The sequence below is a fragment of the Palaemon carinicauda genome, chromosome 13 (assembly GCF_036898095.1).
Source record: "Palaemon carinicauda isolate YSFRI2023 chromosome 13, ASM3689809v2, whole genome shotgun sequence".
In the NCBI taxonomy this organism is placed as follows: domain Eukaryota; kingdom Metazoa; phylum Arthropoda; class Malacostraca; order Decapoda; family Palaemonidae; genus Palaemon; species Palaemon carinicauda.
In genome coordinates this window covers 25953442-25970284 of record NC_090737.1, presented here as the reverse complement: position 1 = coordinate 25970284, position 16843 = coordinate 25953442, and the positions used below count along the sequence as shown (strand labels likewise).

Genomic DNA, 16843 nt, shown 5'->3' with positions numbered 1-16843 from the left:
GGTTTCTTACGAGAAACACCTTCGGACGACGAGGTAAAAAAGGGCTCTCTCGTCTTACGTTGGTAGGGGCGATCTTGGAGAGATACGCCTGGTACCATAGAGGGAACGTCTGTTCGCTGATCAAGGCCTCTCGAACCCATGAGTCGTACGACATTGCTTCTCCCCTGGGCTTGGGAGCTTGCAAGAGGTCCCGGACTAGGTGGACGACAGGCACGAACAGACGAACCCTCGAGCGCAACACTGTTCACAACACTTTGCGTAACACTAGGCACTTTGACACTTTCCGCCGTGGCACTTTGGCACTTGAGTTCCTTTACGTCCGCCATGAGTTGATTCCGGTCACTTGCTAAGGCCTCAACTCTCTCCCCCAAGGCATGGATAGCACGCATCATATCTTGCATAGACGGTTCCTGAGTGCTAGGAGGGGGATTAGGAACAACCACTACAGGGGAAGGGTTAGGTTCAGGGGCATGTGGAGAGGAAAAATCTACCGACCTAGAAGAACTTCTCCTTACCCTATCTCTCTCTAGTCTGCGTGTATATTTATCAAATTCGAGAAAATCGAATTCCGAAAGGCCCACGCATTCCTCACACCGATCTTCCAATTGACAGGTTTTACCCCGACAATTGGAACAAACAGTGTGAGGGTCGAGAGAAGCCTTTGGAAGACGCCTATGACAGTCCCTAGCATTACATTTTCTAAACTTGGGAACTTGAGAAGGGTCAGCCATTTTGAATTAGTCAAGGGAAAATTCCAAAAACGATCTAAGTCATCAACAATTAATCCGATTCAAAAAAGAGTTCAAGGATTTATTTGAAGAAAAACACCTGTACTGCAAAAGCTCAAACCAAATTAAAGTACTTCACCAAATATGATGGGAAAAACTCCAGGTTCAACAGCGAGTAAAGTACGTTTTGTCGACACGTCGACAGAGAAGAAATTGAAGGTTTTGTTTACATCGAGAGTGGTATCTGGCCGACAGTTGGCGCTGGTGGGCACACCCGCAACCTGTATAGCGATCGCTAGCGAGTTTTTATGTATGTTTCTGTCGAGCAACAGAGTTGCAGCTATTATAAATTCACCGGCTAAGTTAAATATTTAAAATTAGCGATTACAAGAGCGGAAGTAAAGAGAGCACTAGATGAAATGAGAGCAGGAAAAGCACCTGTTATGGATGGTGAGAGGGCTGAGATGTTAAAGGAAGGAGGTGTGACTGTACTGGAATAGTTGGTGAGATTGTTTAATATATATTTATGTTGTCAATGGTGCCAGTGGACTGGTTGTATGCATGTATTGTAATGGTGCCAGTGGACTGGTTGTATGCATGTATTGTAATGGTGCCAGTGGACTGGTTGTGTGCATGTATTGTTACGCTGTACAAAGGTAAGGGAGATGTGCATGAGTGTTGTAATTCTGGGGGTATTAGTTTGTTACGTGGTTGGGAAAGTGCATGGTAGTGTTGATTAATAAGATTGAGGATAAAACAGAGGAAGCTATCTTAGAAATCCAGGGTGGTTTTACAAGAGGTAGTGGATGTATGGATCAGATCTTTATAGTTAGGCAGATAAGCGAGTAATATTTAGCAAAAGGTAGGGAGGAATATGTTGCATTTATGGATCTGGAGAAAGCTTATGACAAGGTTGATAGGTAAGTGATGTGGAATGTGATGAGGTTATATGGAATTGGTGGAAGGTTGTTGCAAGCATGTGTTAGGATAAAGAATGAAGCGAGTGAGTGGTTTTCAGTTAGAGTGGGGCTGACACAGTGATGAGTGATGTTGCCATAGTTGTACAATTTGTTTGTTGATGGAGCTGTAAGAGAGGTGAATGCTCGAGTCCTTGGTCGATGATGGAAAGTGATAGATGAGAGTGATCATGAGTGGGAGATGAACCCATTGTTGTTTATGAACGATCCTGTATCGGTTGCAAACTAGGAGGAGAAGCTGTGTTGATTAGTGACAGAGTATGGAAGGGTGTGTCAGAGAAGGAAGTTGCGAGTTAATGTGGTAAGAGTAAGTTATGAGATGCACGAGAAGGGAGAGTGGTGGTAGATTGAATGACATGTTGAATGGAGAGTTACTTGAGGCAGTAGATCAGTTTAAGTATTTGTTACTAGAAATGGTGGAGTTTGTAGATGTTCTGTACTTCAAAGAGTGAATGATGTGAAGTTGGGGCAGTGAAGGAAGTAGTAAAGAATAGAGGGTTAGGGATGAATATAAAGATAATTCTGTATGAGAAAGTGATTATATCAACTGTGATGTATGGATTGGAGTTGTGGGGAATGAAAGTGATTGAGAGATAGAAACTGAATGCGTTCGATATGAAGTGTGTGAGGAGTATGGCTGGTGTCTCTCGATTGGATAGAATTAGGAACGAAGTTATTAGGGTGAGAATGAGTGTAAGAAATGAATTAGCAGCTAGAGTAGATATAAATGTGTTGAGGTGGTTTGGCCCTATAGAGAGGATGGAAAATGGCCATTTGCTGAAGGTGATGAATGCAAGAGTTGATGGGAGAATTCCAAGAGGAAGGCCAAGGTTTGGGTGGATGGATGGAATGAAGAAAACCCTAGGTGACAAAAGGGATGTGAGAGAGGCAAAAGTGTGCTAAAAATAGGAATGAATGGAAAATGATTGTGACATAGTTCCGATAGGCCCTGCATATGAAGTTTCATTCGTAGTGGAAAACAGGGGAGGGTGGGCTGTGGCACCCTTGCAGTGCCAACCAAACTCGACCGAGCACCTCGTCATGAAAAATGGAACGAGAAGAAAAATCCCCTTCTGTTTCTTTTTGTATGTTGGCTAGCTCCCAAAATTGGGAAACGTGCCATGGTAGATAGATAGATAGACTCTCATTAAAATACAAACTACAACCTTAATTAAAAAATCAGATTGTAGTACTACAAGTCCTAAGACTCCAATAAGGAAAGCAGCCCAGCATGGAAAAGAAACAGAAAAATTAAGAATAAACTATAAAATAGGAATAAAAAAATAATACCAATTAAGATAAATAACACCAATTAAGATAAATAACAAAGTTGAAAAAATAAGTTACAGATAAAACTATGAAATGAGAATTATGCCAACTTGCTCAAGAAATGAATTTGCACTAAGTGTGATCTTCAGAAGTTCCCCCAATTTAACTATTTGATTGGGAAGACCATGACACAATTTGGTCATATCTGGAAAAACTTCTACAATATGTACTGTATTGAGCTAGGCAAAAGCAAACAAATTTTTCAATTAACCTAGTAATACATAGTAGATGACATAGTATGGAAAGGTCTGAATACAAAAGACTTAGTATTTCTTTTAACATTATGTCAAACATGCAAAATGAGGTAATTGAATGATGATGACAGAGATTAATGTTCATATCAAGGATAAGGAATTTAATAATAATAATTCAGGAGAGTAAGCTGTAGTAAACGAGACAAGAAAAATCTCCAAATATAAGGAAGAATAAAAAATGTAAAACCTTTCTCAGGATAGAGAGCTCCCGATAAAGTACAATTTATTTTGTGCTATTGAGAAATAGACAAGTCAGATACAGCACCTATAAGTTTGAATGAGCTGTATCTAGTTAAAGTAACATTGTTAATGAAAATTAAATAAAAGGGTGGGGATAATCGAGAGTCCTAGACCTGACACCAATCATACTTTTCTTTAGGGTTGATCTTCCTCCCCAAACACCACACAATTTTAGCTAGATCTTTGTCGAGAGATGCAACAACAACAGGTCTACACTCAAGAGGAGGGACTGAAGCAAAGGGAGTAGAATTTTCTGCATACACACCAAGCCTGTTTTAAGGCAAAGCCAATGGCCTACCTCCATCTATTTCACCAGACCATACATTTGTCTTTTTTCAATCTTGTAAATCCCATCTACCTTAACATTGCAGCCATAAATTGTTGACCATTCACAATTAAGATTAGTTTTTCCTTATCTACATTGATATTACTAGAATAACAAAAAGGAAAACACATAGCTTATTCTTTACACCTTCAGTTGGTTTCTATTTATTTTTTTATTAACTATAATTATATAGAGCTGCTTGATGGAATTGAATAAAAACTTATATATTTATTAAACATTTGACTGTCAAATTACTCCACACTTGTTTTGAAGAATTCTAAAGATTTAGTAGAAAATATACTGCTAAAAAATAAGGCATCTTACTATGATACTATAAATAATTTTCTTCATTTATGTTAAGTTTTAAAAAAGTTTTATATTACATGATATGATTCTTATCATTCATGGGTTTGACATCTGCAGATTCGATTATAAGCGAGGAAACAAATACTTTAGGTTTTTACCTTTTTTACAGCTTTTATGCAAATTTCATTTCTAAAAACTCAATGGTTTTCTATCTTTGCAAATGTTAAGGGCCTACCATATTGTCTTCATTCCTCAAAGGGCAGAAAATAAGAGAAATTTATCTCTACCACAACCTTATCTTTCAAGAGTAAACCAGCCAGGCTTCTGCACACCATATTTTTTTTTGAAGACATGCATAAGTAGTCTGCTAAGTTATGGCATTAAGTTGCCAAAAATGTTGAACTCTAAATAGAAATAAGAAGGGTCCCTATAATCGTAATATTAAACTACAACATTTTCTTTTCAAAATGGCTTGCAGCTCAAGGGTATACATACATCTAAATTGGACATGCTGATGGCAACTGCACCTCTGTACAGGTCAAGCATAGTGCAAGGTATAGAGAGCATAATTGCAACCCACCCATACCATGGAATGGGGCGTAATCTCAGCGCTACACCAACTGTTGAAGAAAAAAGAAAGAAACAAATTAAATTCATATCTAGGGAAAAACTATAAAAACTTATAAAAAAATTTCCACTTGAAAAATATATAAGCAATTTTAATACAGCGCAATAACCCAAAAAAGTATACTGTATAATTTTCTTTAGAATTAATTACTACACTATATACAATTAAGGCTGGTACTTTTAACCTTAATATGAAATAGTTTCAAAACACTCAATATTTCATAGCATATGCACCACTAATTTACACAAACCATAAATACCATCCACACTATGATGTAGCAATTCAGGTATTTACATGTAGTTTAAGATCTATAGTAAAGTGTAGTAACAACCAATACCTCATATGCAATTCCCTCTCAGTTGGCGGACTGCCTGTATCTCGCTGCCTTACAAATAAATGAAAACAAAGCTTCAAGTTTAGAATAAGGGCCAGGTTAAACCAAAGATTTCAGTGTAGGTGATATAAGAGACCTTCGTTATTATGCAGTATGTCTTAGCATCTCGCAGAATCTTCAACAAACTCAAAAACACCAATGGATTTAAAATCTCATAAAGTGTCTTAAGATTTAAAAAAATATACAATACCATTTACCATTCCAGTAACTATTACCACTTGGGGTAGGGTAACTGAATTATGATGAATCCTAAAGTTAACAAAAGTATCAAGCTGAAAATTCATATAAAGCAAGGCTTGAATTTTTATTTTTTTTAAACCTTTGCTATCTTTTTAACTTGTTTAAGCCACTATATATATATTAATTAGAATTTTTTCTTACTCTCCATGTCTGTGACTTCCTTAGTTTTGACATGATTGGATGATTTTGCTAAGACCATTTATTCCTGTCTTCAGTCTAAAGTTCCTCAACTGAAATATCACAGCTGTGTTCATTAGCTTTCAATTTAGCAGCTCAGGTTAACATCCGTCACTATCTTTCTGTTATTACTAATGATGTCTTTATTTTTCTGCCAATGGAAGTCTGCATACAGAGCTAAGCAAATTACATATTTTTGTACACTAAACTACACCAGTTCTTAATTCCGTTGAAAACCCGGGCAAACTTCTACTACTGCTTCACAGATGACATTTTTCTTCTATTTCAAAACAGAAATGAAACTTTTCATGCTGAAGAAAACTTTTGGTAGGACACAAAGAGGGAGTATCAAGTTCGTTGTTATGATTTACAATACGCCTTCCTTATCCATGGGTATTAAGTTTGGAGGTCTTCATGAATAGTGAACTCTATGGATAATAAGCATCAGGGATACCAATACAATGGAAGAACAGATAACTCACTGGGTAATCCACTGCCTAAGCTAAAGTGTTGTGAATAGGGCACAACTTTACATTTTTGAAGAGCAGTTTGAGAAATGTATAAATGGATTTCCCCAACATTACCCACTTGCTTGACTATGTATAAGTGAAACAAATACTTTCAATGGCTAAATTGATGCAATTTCAAAGCTTAATTTACCTTTTACACCTTACTCCTAAAACTAGCTGAACTCAGGACAGATATTGTTTATGAGATCGGCATTGTCCCTCGTTGATGTCGCTCACTAACACGCAATTCATTGTAATGTTGCTACATTTATCATCATATTTAAGAAGGCTACATGATAGCTGTCTTTTCAATTGTAGATATTATAATGTAATTTGGCAGGAATAGAGAATCTACGTTCCCCATCAATCCCTGAAATTTTCATTTAGATATCATTCTAGGAAAAATTTATTCCACCTCCAAAAATAACCATTCAACCCTTACCGAAATGAAAGTTTGATGTGGCTTTTCTATGGCAGATATCAACATGAAAATTGGTATGGACAAAGTAAAAATCAATCCCATAAATCCCTGAATATTTCATTTAAATATGTGAAGTATTCTAAGAGTAATTTACGGTGCCACAGAAAATCGGGAAGTATCAATACGAAAATTGGTATGAATGTAGAGTAGTTCACAAAACACCTATCAAAATAATTTGGATATCTGTAAAACTCTAGGAGTAATTTATGGTTCCTCAATGAGATTTTAGCTAAAAATCGTCATTTACGAGTAAAAATGACAACCAGGGCATGCATATAGCAGGTATGAACATGAAAATTGGCAGAAACAAAGCTTATATATATATCTAAGTAATCCCTTAAAATTTCATTTGAATATATTTATTGGTATAGGAGTGATTGACCCCGCCACCAAAAATATCAGCTGAATTATTCTAGGAACAATTTACAGTACAGTACTCCACTGCCAAAAATAATCATTCAACCCATACCAAAATAAACATTAGCTGTGGCTTTTCTATGGCACATAACATGAAAATTGGTAGGGACAAAGTAAATATCCATCCCATAAACCCTTGAAAATTTTATTTAGATATGTGAAGTATTCTACGAGAAATTTACGGCGCCGCCAAAAATTGGCCTCCCGTGGTTATCCAAAAATGGCTATTGTGGCTTTCTATGGCAAGTATCATTGCAAAAATTGGTATGAATGTAGTTCACATAACACCCATCAAACCCTATGAAAATCATTTGGATATCCGTAAAACTCTAGGAGTAGTTTGCTTCTCCTCATTAAGTTTTCAGCTAAAAGTTGTCACTTATGAACAAAAGTGACAGCCAGGGCATGCCTATACAGGTATGAACATGAAAATTGGAGGAAACAAAGCTTATATATTTCTAAATAATCCCTTAAAATTTCTTCAGAATATATTTATTGGTATAGGAGTTATTGACTCCGCCGCTGAAAATATCAGCTGCTCTCCCCGCCCCCACCACCTTGCTCCGAAATCTATGGTTAGGGAATGACTGGGCTACAGGTTGGGTGAGATATCTTAAAAAAAATTTTTACATTTCATATAAGGTCACTCAATTTGTTCACGGCAATAATATCAAACCAACTTTAATTTTCTAATCTCCTCAAGGCCACCAAGACTCCCTTTGGATAGCAATATATGTTATTTCTATTTCAACACGCCATTAATGATGACTTAAGTGTAGCGGTCGACCCTGTTCAAGATCCAGAAGATGAGAGTCCCTAAGTCAGCTTCTATGAACTTTTGCTAGACACCGATGAAAACGTTGATGACCTTGATACACTTACTAACAAGAGTCCTCATAAAGAGATAGTCAAAGCATTCCTGACACACATTATCAGCTCTCCATTAATTTGTCACCAATATCGATTGGATTCAAGATGATTATTTCAAAATTAAGATGCAAAACCATATATTTAATTTGGGCTGACATGTATAAGACAACTAGTAACATAGTTGGAAATCACTGGCTCAGTTGATATAAACCATGGGATCAGTATTAATGTATCCCATCTCCTATTCATTTAGCCAACAAGCTGATTATTTTTGGAATATTTAGGATTTCCATCACGAGTTCTGGAAAAAAAATTTCCAAAGTTTTTCCATCAGCATCCAAAGGTTGTGATTCATGAAAGCTGGATTCTCATCAATGAATTATTTCTTTTAAGCACTGCAATCTCTAGAAAATAAATCTATACAGAATAAAGGTTTCCATCATCATTGAGGACTGCCCAACAAGTCTAGTTCTCAACTTTAAAAATCTACACAAGCATCATTTTTGAAATCCCAACAAACAACTCTCAAGATCACTAAAAGTCAGTTGTCAAACTCCTTTTCATGCCTGTCTTAACAAGACACAAAAAAGTGGTCCATCTGTCCTCTTGCTAATTACCTTTGGGATAATAATGTTGACTTTTGCAATAAATAACAAGCAAGGGATAGACTAAGAATGCGTGGAGAGGATGATAACCAACTGAAAATCTGGCAAGATTTACAAGTCTAGTGATATCCTGATATTAGGGTGCATTAGGTCTCTACTAGCCCCTTCGCAATTCTTGATGCAAGGGCAGACATGTCATGCCACATAGATATCTCTATATGAACCAGATGCTGTTCTGGATTATGTTTCCAATGAGCACATGGTTAAAAAGTGGAAAGGATGATATGAGAAACCGAGATTCTTCACTATAGTAAAAATTGTCTGAAAGCTTTCTTCCATCTTATACTTTTAATATTCACAGACTGATAAGATTTGATATTTAAAATTCAACTTTTATGCAACTGGCAATCATTCCATCATTACACTTTTGAACTGGAATATTAAACAGAATTTCTCACAGGATTTACATAAACAAGCTTCCAGATCATTCATCAAGTTCCACTATGTATGGTACTTTCTCAAGATACAGCCATGGAGCCAAAACTTTGAGACTTTATCAAATCAAGTCTGAATGCTTTGATGACATGAAGTACTGTATTCAAGTAATTTTTAAGGCTTCTAGTATTTGAGCAATTTTGCAGCTTCCCTTACCAACTCAATATAATTGGATTTTAAAATATTTTCTTTGCATAATCTTTTCCCTAAAGAATATTTTTCCTAGCTTTTGTCATGCAGCATGTACTCCTGTACATGAATAGTTCAAGTATTATAAGAAATGGGTTTGGGGAGAAAAAATTATTTCTAAGAATTTGTAAATTGAGCCCCTAAAATCTATAAAGGCTTATGGGTAAATGGTAGTATGGCTTAAGAAAATCACAAATGTGTCTGGCTATCTCCACCTCTAAGGCGTTTATTACTCATAGCGTGACTGAGATTTCAACTCTGATTCAGTTCAGACTACTAAAAAAGTAAAAATTCCCTCTGCTAGTTCTATAAATTCTAATCCCTATAAAGACTATTTTTACAATGCCACAGGCACTATAAAAGCAGCATCACCAAGGACAAATAGGTTCTTTTACCTCTCCTTACCATTCCTGAATCAAATACAGAGTTTTCTTCACCATTCACTCAAGCATTTAACTTTTCACTTTTCAAGCAACTGATTTATCCTTGCTATCTTTAAGCAAATCAATAAACTCTCCAGGAAGTGACTAAGCTTGACTCAGTCAGCTACGCTCATCTTGCTCTCTTTCCCATAAAATAATGATCAAGAAGAAATAAGAAATGTCTTGAAAGATTATGATTCATAAAAAACAATGATTGTCTAAATAAAAGGGAAGACTTCATGAAATTACTGTATTTTATGATCACTTGCTAACTTTTTAAGTGAAAAGTGATTTATCTTTTTTTTATTCTACATAACATTTCAACTAAACATAAAAAAAATAACAAGAAAATAGTAAATACTGTACAGTTCATCAAGCAGTAACCTAGGTAAATTTCACTAATGATGTCTATGTAATGAAGAGTAATGCTAATATTTCCTATAATGACAATAATTCAAGTCCTAAATCATGCAAATTACTACCAAAAAATTCTGTTTTTCATTACCTGTTGTGGTATCTTTGCCGAGAACACCATTTGATACACTTCCATTGGGGATATTTACAGGTGTGTGTGGCACAGATGAAGATGGAGTTGGGAGCTGAGACAGTGGAGGTGGTTCCAAGTTACTCATTTTGATATACGTGGGAGGATTTAAATTTAGATCTGTGCTCATATCTGCCAAGTTCAAACGAGCTGCAATTGCTCGAGCACTATTATACTTGTGTCTCGTTCTTTGTAGGAAGCTATCTGCATAAATAAAAATATACTAAATAAACATATTCTATGATTTATTAAGGAGAGAGAGAGAGAGAGAGAGAGAGAGAAGAGAGAGAGAGAGAGAGAGAGAGAGAGAGAGAGAGAGAGAGAGAGAGAGAGAGAGAGAGGGAGAGAGAGAGAGAGAGAGAGAGATGCACAAAGTAAACAAGTAAAAACTCTCCTCCCTTTCCATGAATGAAAGGATCGAACATTCAAATTATAAGTGAAATATCACAGATTTTTAACATAATTTGTATTTTTCCTAGCTATACAAACCTAAGTCCCTATAAGTAAGGACTATATTTAGCGCTAGCTAGACGGCTATTGAATCGTTTAACAAGCAGTTAAACGACAGGTAGAAGTGAGGACGAGGAGCCCCATCACATTACCTTGTTAAAACCTATTCAGGACTGAGAGGGGTAGTTGAGGAGGGAAGTGTAACATAAAGGATTCTGGGGTCACAGACCTGCCCCAGTTTGGGGGCAAATTATGGAGCTGATATCAGTTAGACCTGGTCACTAGAATATCCAGGACTCCAAGCTGCGGCCCCTAGGAGCTGAAGCACAGAACTGTAACACCTGTCCAGCTTAGCTACCAGGTATCAAGGGACACGAGCCCCAGCACCGGGGGTCCAAAACATAGTGCTGTGAGTCACTCAGGGGCTATCTAACCCCCTAAGCAAGGGTGTGTCAAAAGAAGCCCTTCTTACGACTACAGCTAATTGGACTTCTTCAACCTCCTCTACTTCTTAGATGTGTAAACAGAGCTGAAGTTGAAGAAGAAGATGAGGAAGGTCCAACCCTCCCATAAGGCTCTGCAAGCTGAGGTGTCGAAGTCTGAAAGACCCAGACAACGCTGCTCCCCTAAGGGGGGAGAGGCCACAATACTGTGGATACAGTCATAGGGGGGAGAGGCCACAATACTGTGGATACAGTCATGGGGGAGGAGTAGCACACTTACAAGGGAAAGAAACCACAAAACCTCTCAGGCACAAGTGTCGGCATGAATGCACAGGGGAAGTGGGGGCAGAAAGTGGTGACTAGGTTAGGAGAGATTCATAGAGATACTCCTCACCACTGGGAAAACACATTCTTTCAGCCCTTGGGCTGCCCTACATCCAGGGAGGGGGAACCACTGCAGACATCATAGGAGCCACCAACAACAGGGACACACAGATCACGCCCTACACCACTGGCGTTACCTAGGGAGACACTGGCACTGGGGAGCCTACCTCAAAGGCCTAAGGAGGCCAAAACCTCCTTAGGTCACACTCGGTGTCAGTGGTAGCACAGTGAAGAGCCTCCAACTTCCGATGGGGTGTGGCAAACATTGGGGGAACCTTGAAAACCACCAGAACCTGAAAGCTTAGTGATGTAGCTCAGAAAGCAGGGCTCCTTGCTGCTGATGCATACTCCCTGGGGTTCTAGCCAGGGCTGCAAGCGCAGGAGTGACAGTAGCAGATGCACCAACCAAGCAGGAGCAGCAGAGCTCTCTTCCTACCCCCCTTGAAGCACATGTCTAACATTGCATTGGAAGCCATGACCTACACTCAGTACACAGGGATGATTGTGATTAATCCCACCCCTAGCAAGAAGCACAGGGATAGTGTGGAGCTATAGCTGGTTTAACAAAAACCAGATGTAAAGTCTTCCTTCCACATGCAAGTGTCTTGCTACACATTACAATGATCAACAGCCAGCATTCCCTTTCTGAAAGAAAAAGAAAATGAAAAATTTGGAAGTAATTTGTATTTTTCCTGATACAAACCTTAACTATTTATATGGGCATTACTTTCAGCAAAGCTGAAAGGACGAGCCATTAGAATTTAGCGAGGGTTAACTACCCATCCCGCTAGTTAGCAGGGGGTACGGGGGTAGCTAGCTACACCCCTCACTCACACACATGTAACTGGGCTTCACTTTGCTTGGAGGTAGGACTTTGATGGGGGACAGGGTTGGAGGACAAGTATGTATAAATAGCTAAGGTTTGTATCCTTAGGAAAATGTTATTTTCATTAGTAAAATAAATTTTTGAATATACTTACCCGATGATCATGTAGCTGTCAACTCTGTTGGCCGACAGAAATCTACGGTCGGGATACGCCAGCGATCGCTATACAGGTGGGGGTGTACACAACAGCGCCATCTGTGGTCAGGTACTCCAGTACTTCTTGTCAACACCACCTCAATTTTTTCCTCGGTCCACTGGTTCTCTATGGGGAGGAAGGGTAGGTCAATTAAATCATGATCATCGGGTAAGTATATTCAAAAATTTATTTTACTAATGAAAATAACATTTTTCAATATTAATCTTACCCGATGATCATGTAGCTGATTCACACCCAGGGTGGTGGGTGGAGACCAGCATACATGTTAACAAAGAAGCTAAGTATCCCGTATTTTATTTTATTAGTTATTCAAAAATAACATAAAATAAATAAGTACCTGGTAAGGAAGATGACTTGAACCATTACTCTGCCTTTATTAAGTACGTCTTCCTTACTGAGCGTAGCGGTCCTCTTAGGATGCTGAACGACTCTTAGGTGCTGAAGTATAAAGGGCTGCAACCCATACTAAAGGACCTCATCACAACCTTTAACCTCGGCGCTTCTCAAGAAAGAATTGACCACCCGCCAAATCAACAAGGATGTGGAAGGCTTCTTAGCCGACCGTACAACCCATAAAAAGTATTCAAGAGAAAGGTTAAAAAGGTTATGGGATTATGGGAATGTAGTGGCTGAGCCCCCGCCTACTACTGCATTCGTTGCTACGAATGGTCCCAGGGTGTAGCAGTTCTCGTAAAGAGACTGGACATCTTTGAGATAGAATGATGCGAACACTGACTTGCTTCTCCAATAGGTTGCATCCATAACACTCTGCAGAGAACGGTTCTGTTTGAAGGCCACTGAAGTAGCCACAGCTCTCACTTCATGTGTCCTTACCTTCAGCAAAGCAAGGTCTTCTTCCTTCAGATGAGAATGTGCTTCCCTAATCAGAAGCCTGAATAAGTAAGAAACTGAGTTCTTAGACCTTGGAAGAGAAGGCTTCTTGATAGCACACCATAAGGCTTCTGATTGTCCTCGTAAAGGTTATGACCTTTTTAGATAGTACCTAAGAGCTCTAACTGGGCAAAGTACTCTCTCCAGTTCGTTCCCCACCAAGTTGGACAGGCTTGGGATCTCGAACGACTTAGGCCAAGGACGTGAAGGAAGCTCGTTTTAGCAAAAAACCGAGCTGCAAGGAACATGTAGCCGTTTCAGATGTGAAAACTATGTTCCTGCTGAAGGCGTGGATCTCACTTACTCTTTTAGCTGTTGTCAAGCACACGAGGAAAAGAGTTTTTAATGTGAGGTCCTTAAAAGAGGCTGATTGGAGAGGTTCAAATCTTGATGACATAAGGAACCTTAGGACCACGTCTAGATTCCAGCCTGGAGTGGACAACCGACGTTCCTTTGAGGTCTCAAAAGACCTAAGGAGGTCCTGTAGATCTTTGTTGGTGGAAAGATCCAAGCCTCTGTGGCAGAAAACCGCTGCCAACATACTTCTGTAACCCTTGATCGTAGGAGCTGAAAGGGATCTTACGTTCCTTAGATGTAACAGGAAGTCAGCAATCTGGGTTACAGTGGTACTGGTTGAGGAAACTGCATTGGCCTTGTACCAGCTTCGGAAGACTTCCCCTTTAGACTGATAGACTCTGAGAGTGGATGTCCTCCTTGCTCTGGCAATCGCTCTGGCTGCCTCCTTCGAAAAGCCCCTAGCTCTTGAGAGTCTTTCGAAAGTCTGAAGGCAGTCAGACGAAGAGCGTGGAGGTTTGGGTGTACCTTCTTTACGTGAGGTTGACGTAGAAGGTCCACTCCTAGAGGAAGAGTCCTGGGAATGTCGACCAGCCATTGCAGTACCTCTATGAACCATTCTCTCGCGGGCCAGAGCGGAGCCAACCAACGTCAGCCGTGTCCCTTTGCGAGAGGCGAACTTCTGAAGTACCCTGTTGACAATCTTGAACGGCGGGAATGCATACAGGTCGAGATGGGACCAATCCAGCAGAAAAGCATCCACGTGAACTGCTGCTGGGTCTGGAATCGGAGAACAATATAACGGGAGCCTCTAGGTTATCGAGGTAGCGAACAGATCTATGGTTGGCTGACCCCACAGGGCCCAAAGTCTGCTGCAAACATTCTTGTGAAGGGTCCACTCTGTGGGGATGACCTGACCCTTCCGGCTGAGGCGATCTGCCATGACATTCATATCGCCCTGAATGAACCTCGTTACCAGCGTAAGCTTTCGATCTTTTGACCAGATGAGGAGGTCCCTTGCGATCTAGAACAACTTCCACGAATGAGTCCCTCCCTACTTGGAGATGTAAGCCAAGGCTGTGGTGTTGTCAGAGTCCACCTCCACCACCTTGTTAAGCTGGAGGGACTTAAAGTTTATCAAGGCCAGATGAACCTCCAACAGCTCCTTGCAATTGATGTGAAGTGTCCTTTGCTCCTGATTCCATGTTCCCGAGCATTCCTGTCCGTCCAAAGTCGCACCCCAGCCCGTGTCTGATGCGTCCGAGAAGAGACGGCGGTCGGGTTTCTGAACAGCCAAAGGTAGACTTCCTTGAGAAGAAAGCTGTTCTTTCACCACGTGAGAGTAGACCTCCTCTCTTTGGAAACAGGAACTGAGACCGTCTCTAGCGTCATGTCCTTTATCCAGTGAGCAGCTAGATGATACTGAAGGGGGCGGAGGTGGAGTCTCCCTAACTCGATGAACAGGGCCAGCGATGAAATTGTCCCTGTTAGACTCATCCACTACCTGACTGAGCATCGGTTCCTTCTCAGCATGCTCTGGATGCATTCTAGGGCTTGGTAGATCCTTGGGGCCGACGGAAAAGCCCGAAAAGCTCGACTCTGAAGCTCCATACCCAGGTAGACAATGGTCTGGGATGGGACGAGCTGGGACTCCTCAAAATTGACCAGGAGGCCCAGTTCCTTGGTCAGATCCATAGTCCATCTGAGAATCTCCAGACAGCGACGACTTGTGGGAGCTCTTAAAAGCCAGTCGTCTGACGGAGCCGGACACAAGATCATGGTACTGCTGCACAGTCTGTGAACTGTCAACCATGGGGAAGCGAGGAAGTACAGCGACAACCCGAAACTGTCTAGACTGTCTGGGTCGTACAGACAACTCCTTATCGGGTTGCTGAGGTTGCCGCACTGCGTCACAACAAGTCACTTCTGCTGGTTGTTGAACGTCTTCCCAGTGACACACTGACTCCGTAATCAAAAAAATCCTCTAAAAAGGACTAAGCTTGGACTGCATGTCTTGCAACAAAGCTCAAGGTCTATGGGAGCAGGTGTGGCAACAGACGGGGTTAGTGACTGAAGCGGAACCATTACCCTCCCTGGAAGCATGTTATGCTTAAATAAAAGTCCATAGGAGGCTAAGCAGCTTAAGGCTCCTCTCCAAATGACAGAGTCCTCAAGGGAATATCAGAAGGAGGGAGAATAGCACTTTCTCATCTACAGGAACCATATCCGAGAAAAGCTAAGTTCTCTCAGTGAGGGTTTCACTGGTGCAAAAGCAGCAGACCAGAAGGCAACGTTATGAAACTGCTTGACAGTCTTGTGAGTTGGCAACAACCAAAGATGTGTGACTGAGGAGCATGCGGTAAGGTATGCAGAGCATGCTGTATGCAGAGCATGCTGTATGTAGAGCATGCTGTAAGGTATGCAGAGCATGTTGCATGGCATGCGGCTTATGCTGCATGGGATGAGGCTCATGCTGCATGGGATGAGGCTCATGCTGCATGGTATGAGGCTCATGCTGCATGGGATGAGGCTCATGCTGCAAGGGATGAGGCTCATGCCGCATGTGTTGAGGAGGATGCCGCATAGTATGAGGCTCCTGCCTCATGGGTTGAGGAGGTTGCCGCATAGCATGAGGCTCCTGCCTCATGGTTTGAGGAGGATGCCGCATAGCATGAGGCTCCTCATAGCATGAGGCTCCTGCCTCATGGGTTGAGGAGGATGCCGCATAGCATGAGGCTCCTGCCTCATGGGTTGAGGAGGATGCCGCATAGCATGAGGCTCCTGCATCATGGGTAGAGGAGGTTGCCGCATAGCATGAGGCTCCTGCCTCATGGGTTGAGGAGGATGCCGCATAGCATGAGGCTCCTCATAGCATGAGGCTCCTGCCTCATGGGTTGAGGAGGATGCCGCATAGCATGAGGCTCCTCATAGCATGAGGCTCCTGCCTCATGGGTTGAGGAGGATGCCGCATAGCATGAGGCTCCTGCCTCATGGTTTGAGGAGTATGCCGCATAGCATGAGGCTCCTGCCTCATGGGTAGAGGAGGTTGCCGCATAGCATGAGGCTCCTGCCTCATGGGTTGAGGAGGATGCCGCATAGCATGAGGCTCCTGCCTCATGGGTAGAGGAGGTTGCCGCATAGCATGAGGCTCCTGCCTCATGGGTTGAGGAGGTTGCCTCAAAGTGCTGGAACCCGGCAACTCCCGATG

General features: G+C 41.0%; 2 protein-coding genes across 3 annotated transcripts in view; one reads left to right on the top strand and one right to left on the bottom strand.

The window, feature by feature from the left end:
- LOC137652232 (sodium- and chloride-dependent GABA transporter 1-like) overlaps window positions 1–16843 on the top strand; it is a 483785-nt gene that overhangs the window by 275390 nt on the left and 191552 nt on the right. The window lies entirely within an intron of this gene.
- The window catches only part of LOC137652234 (vesicle-trafficking protein SEC22a-like), an 81908-nt gene that overhangs the window by 22123 nt on the left and 42942 nt on the right, over window positions 1–16843 (bottom strand). The window contains exons 4-5 of the mRNA XM_068385474.1: window positions 10092–10334; window positions 4655–4779 (exon numbers count right to left, since the gene is read on the bottom strand). Of these exons, the coding sequence (XP_068241575.1) occupies window positions 4655–4779; window positions 10092–10334 (368 nt within the window). The remainder of the gene's footprint in view (window positions 1–4654; window positions 4780–10091; window positions 10335–16843) is intronic.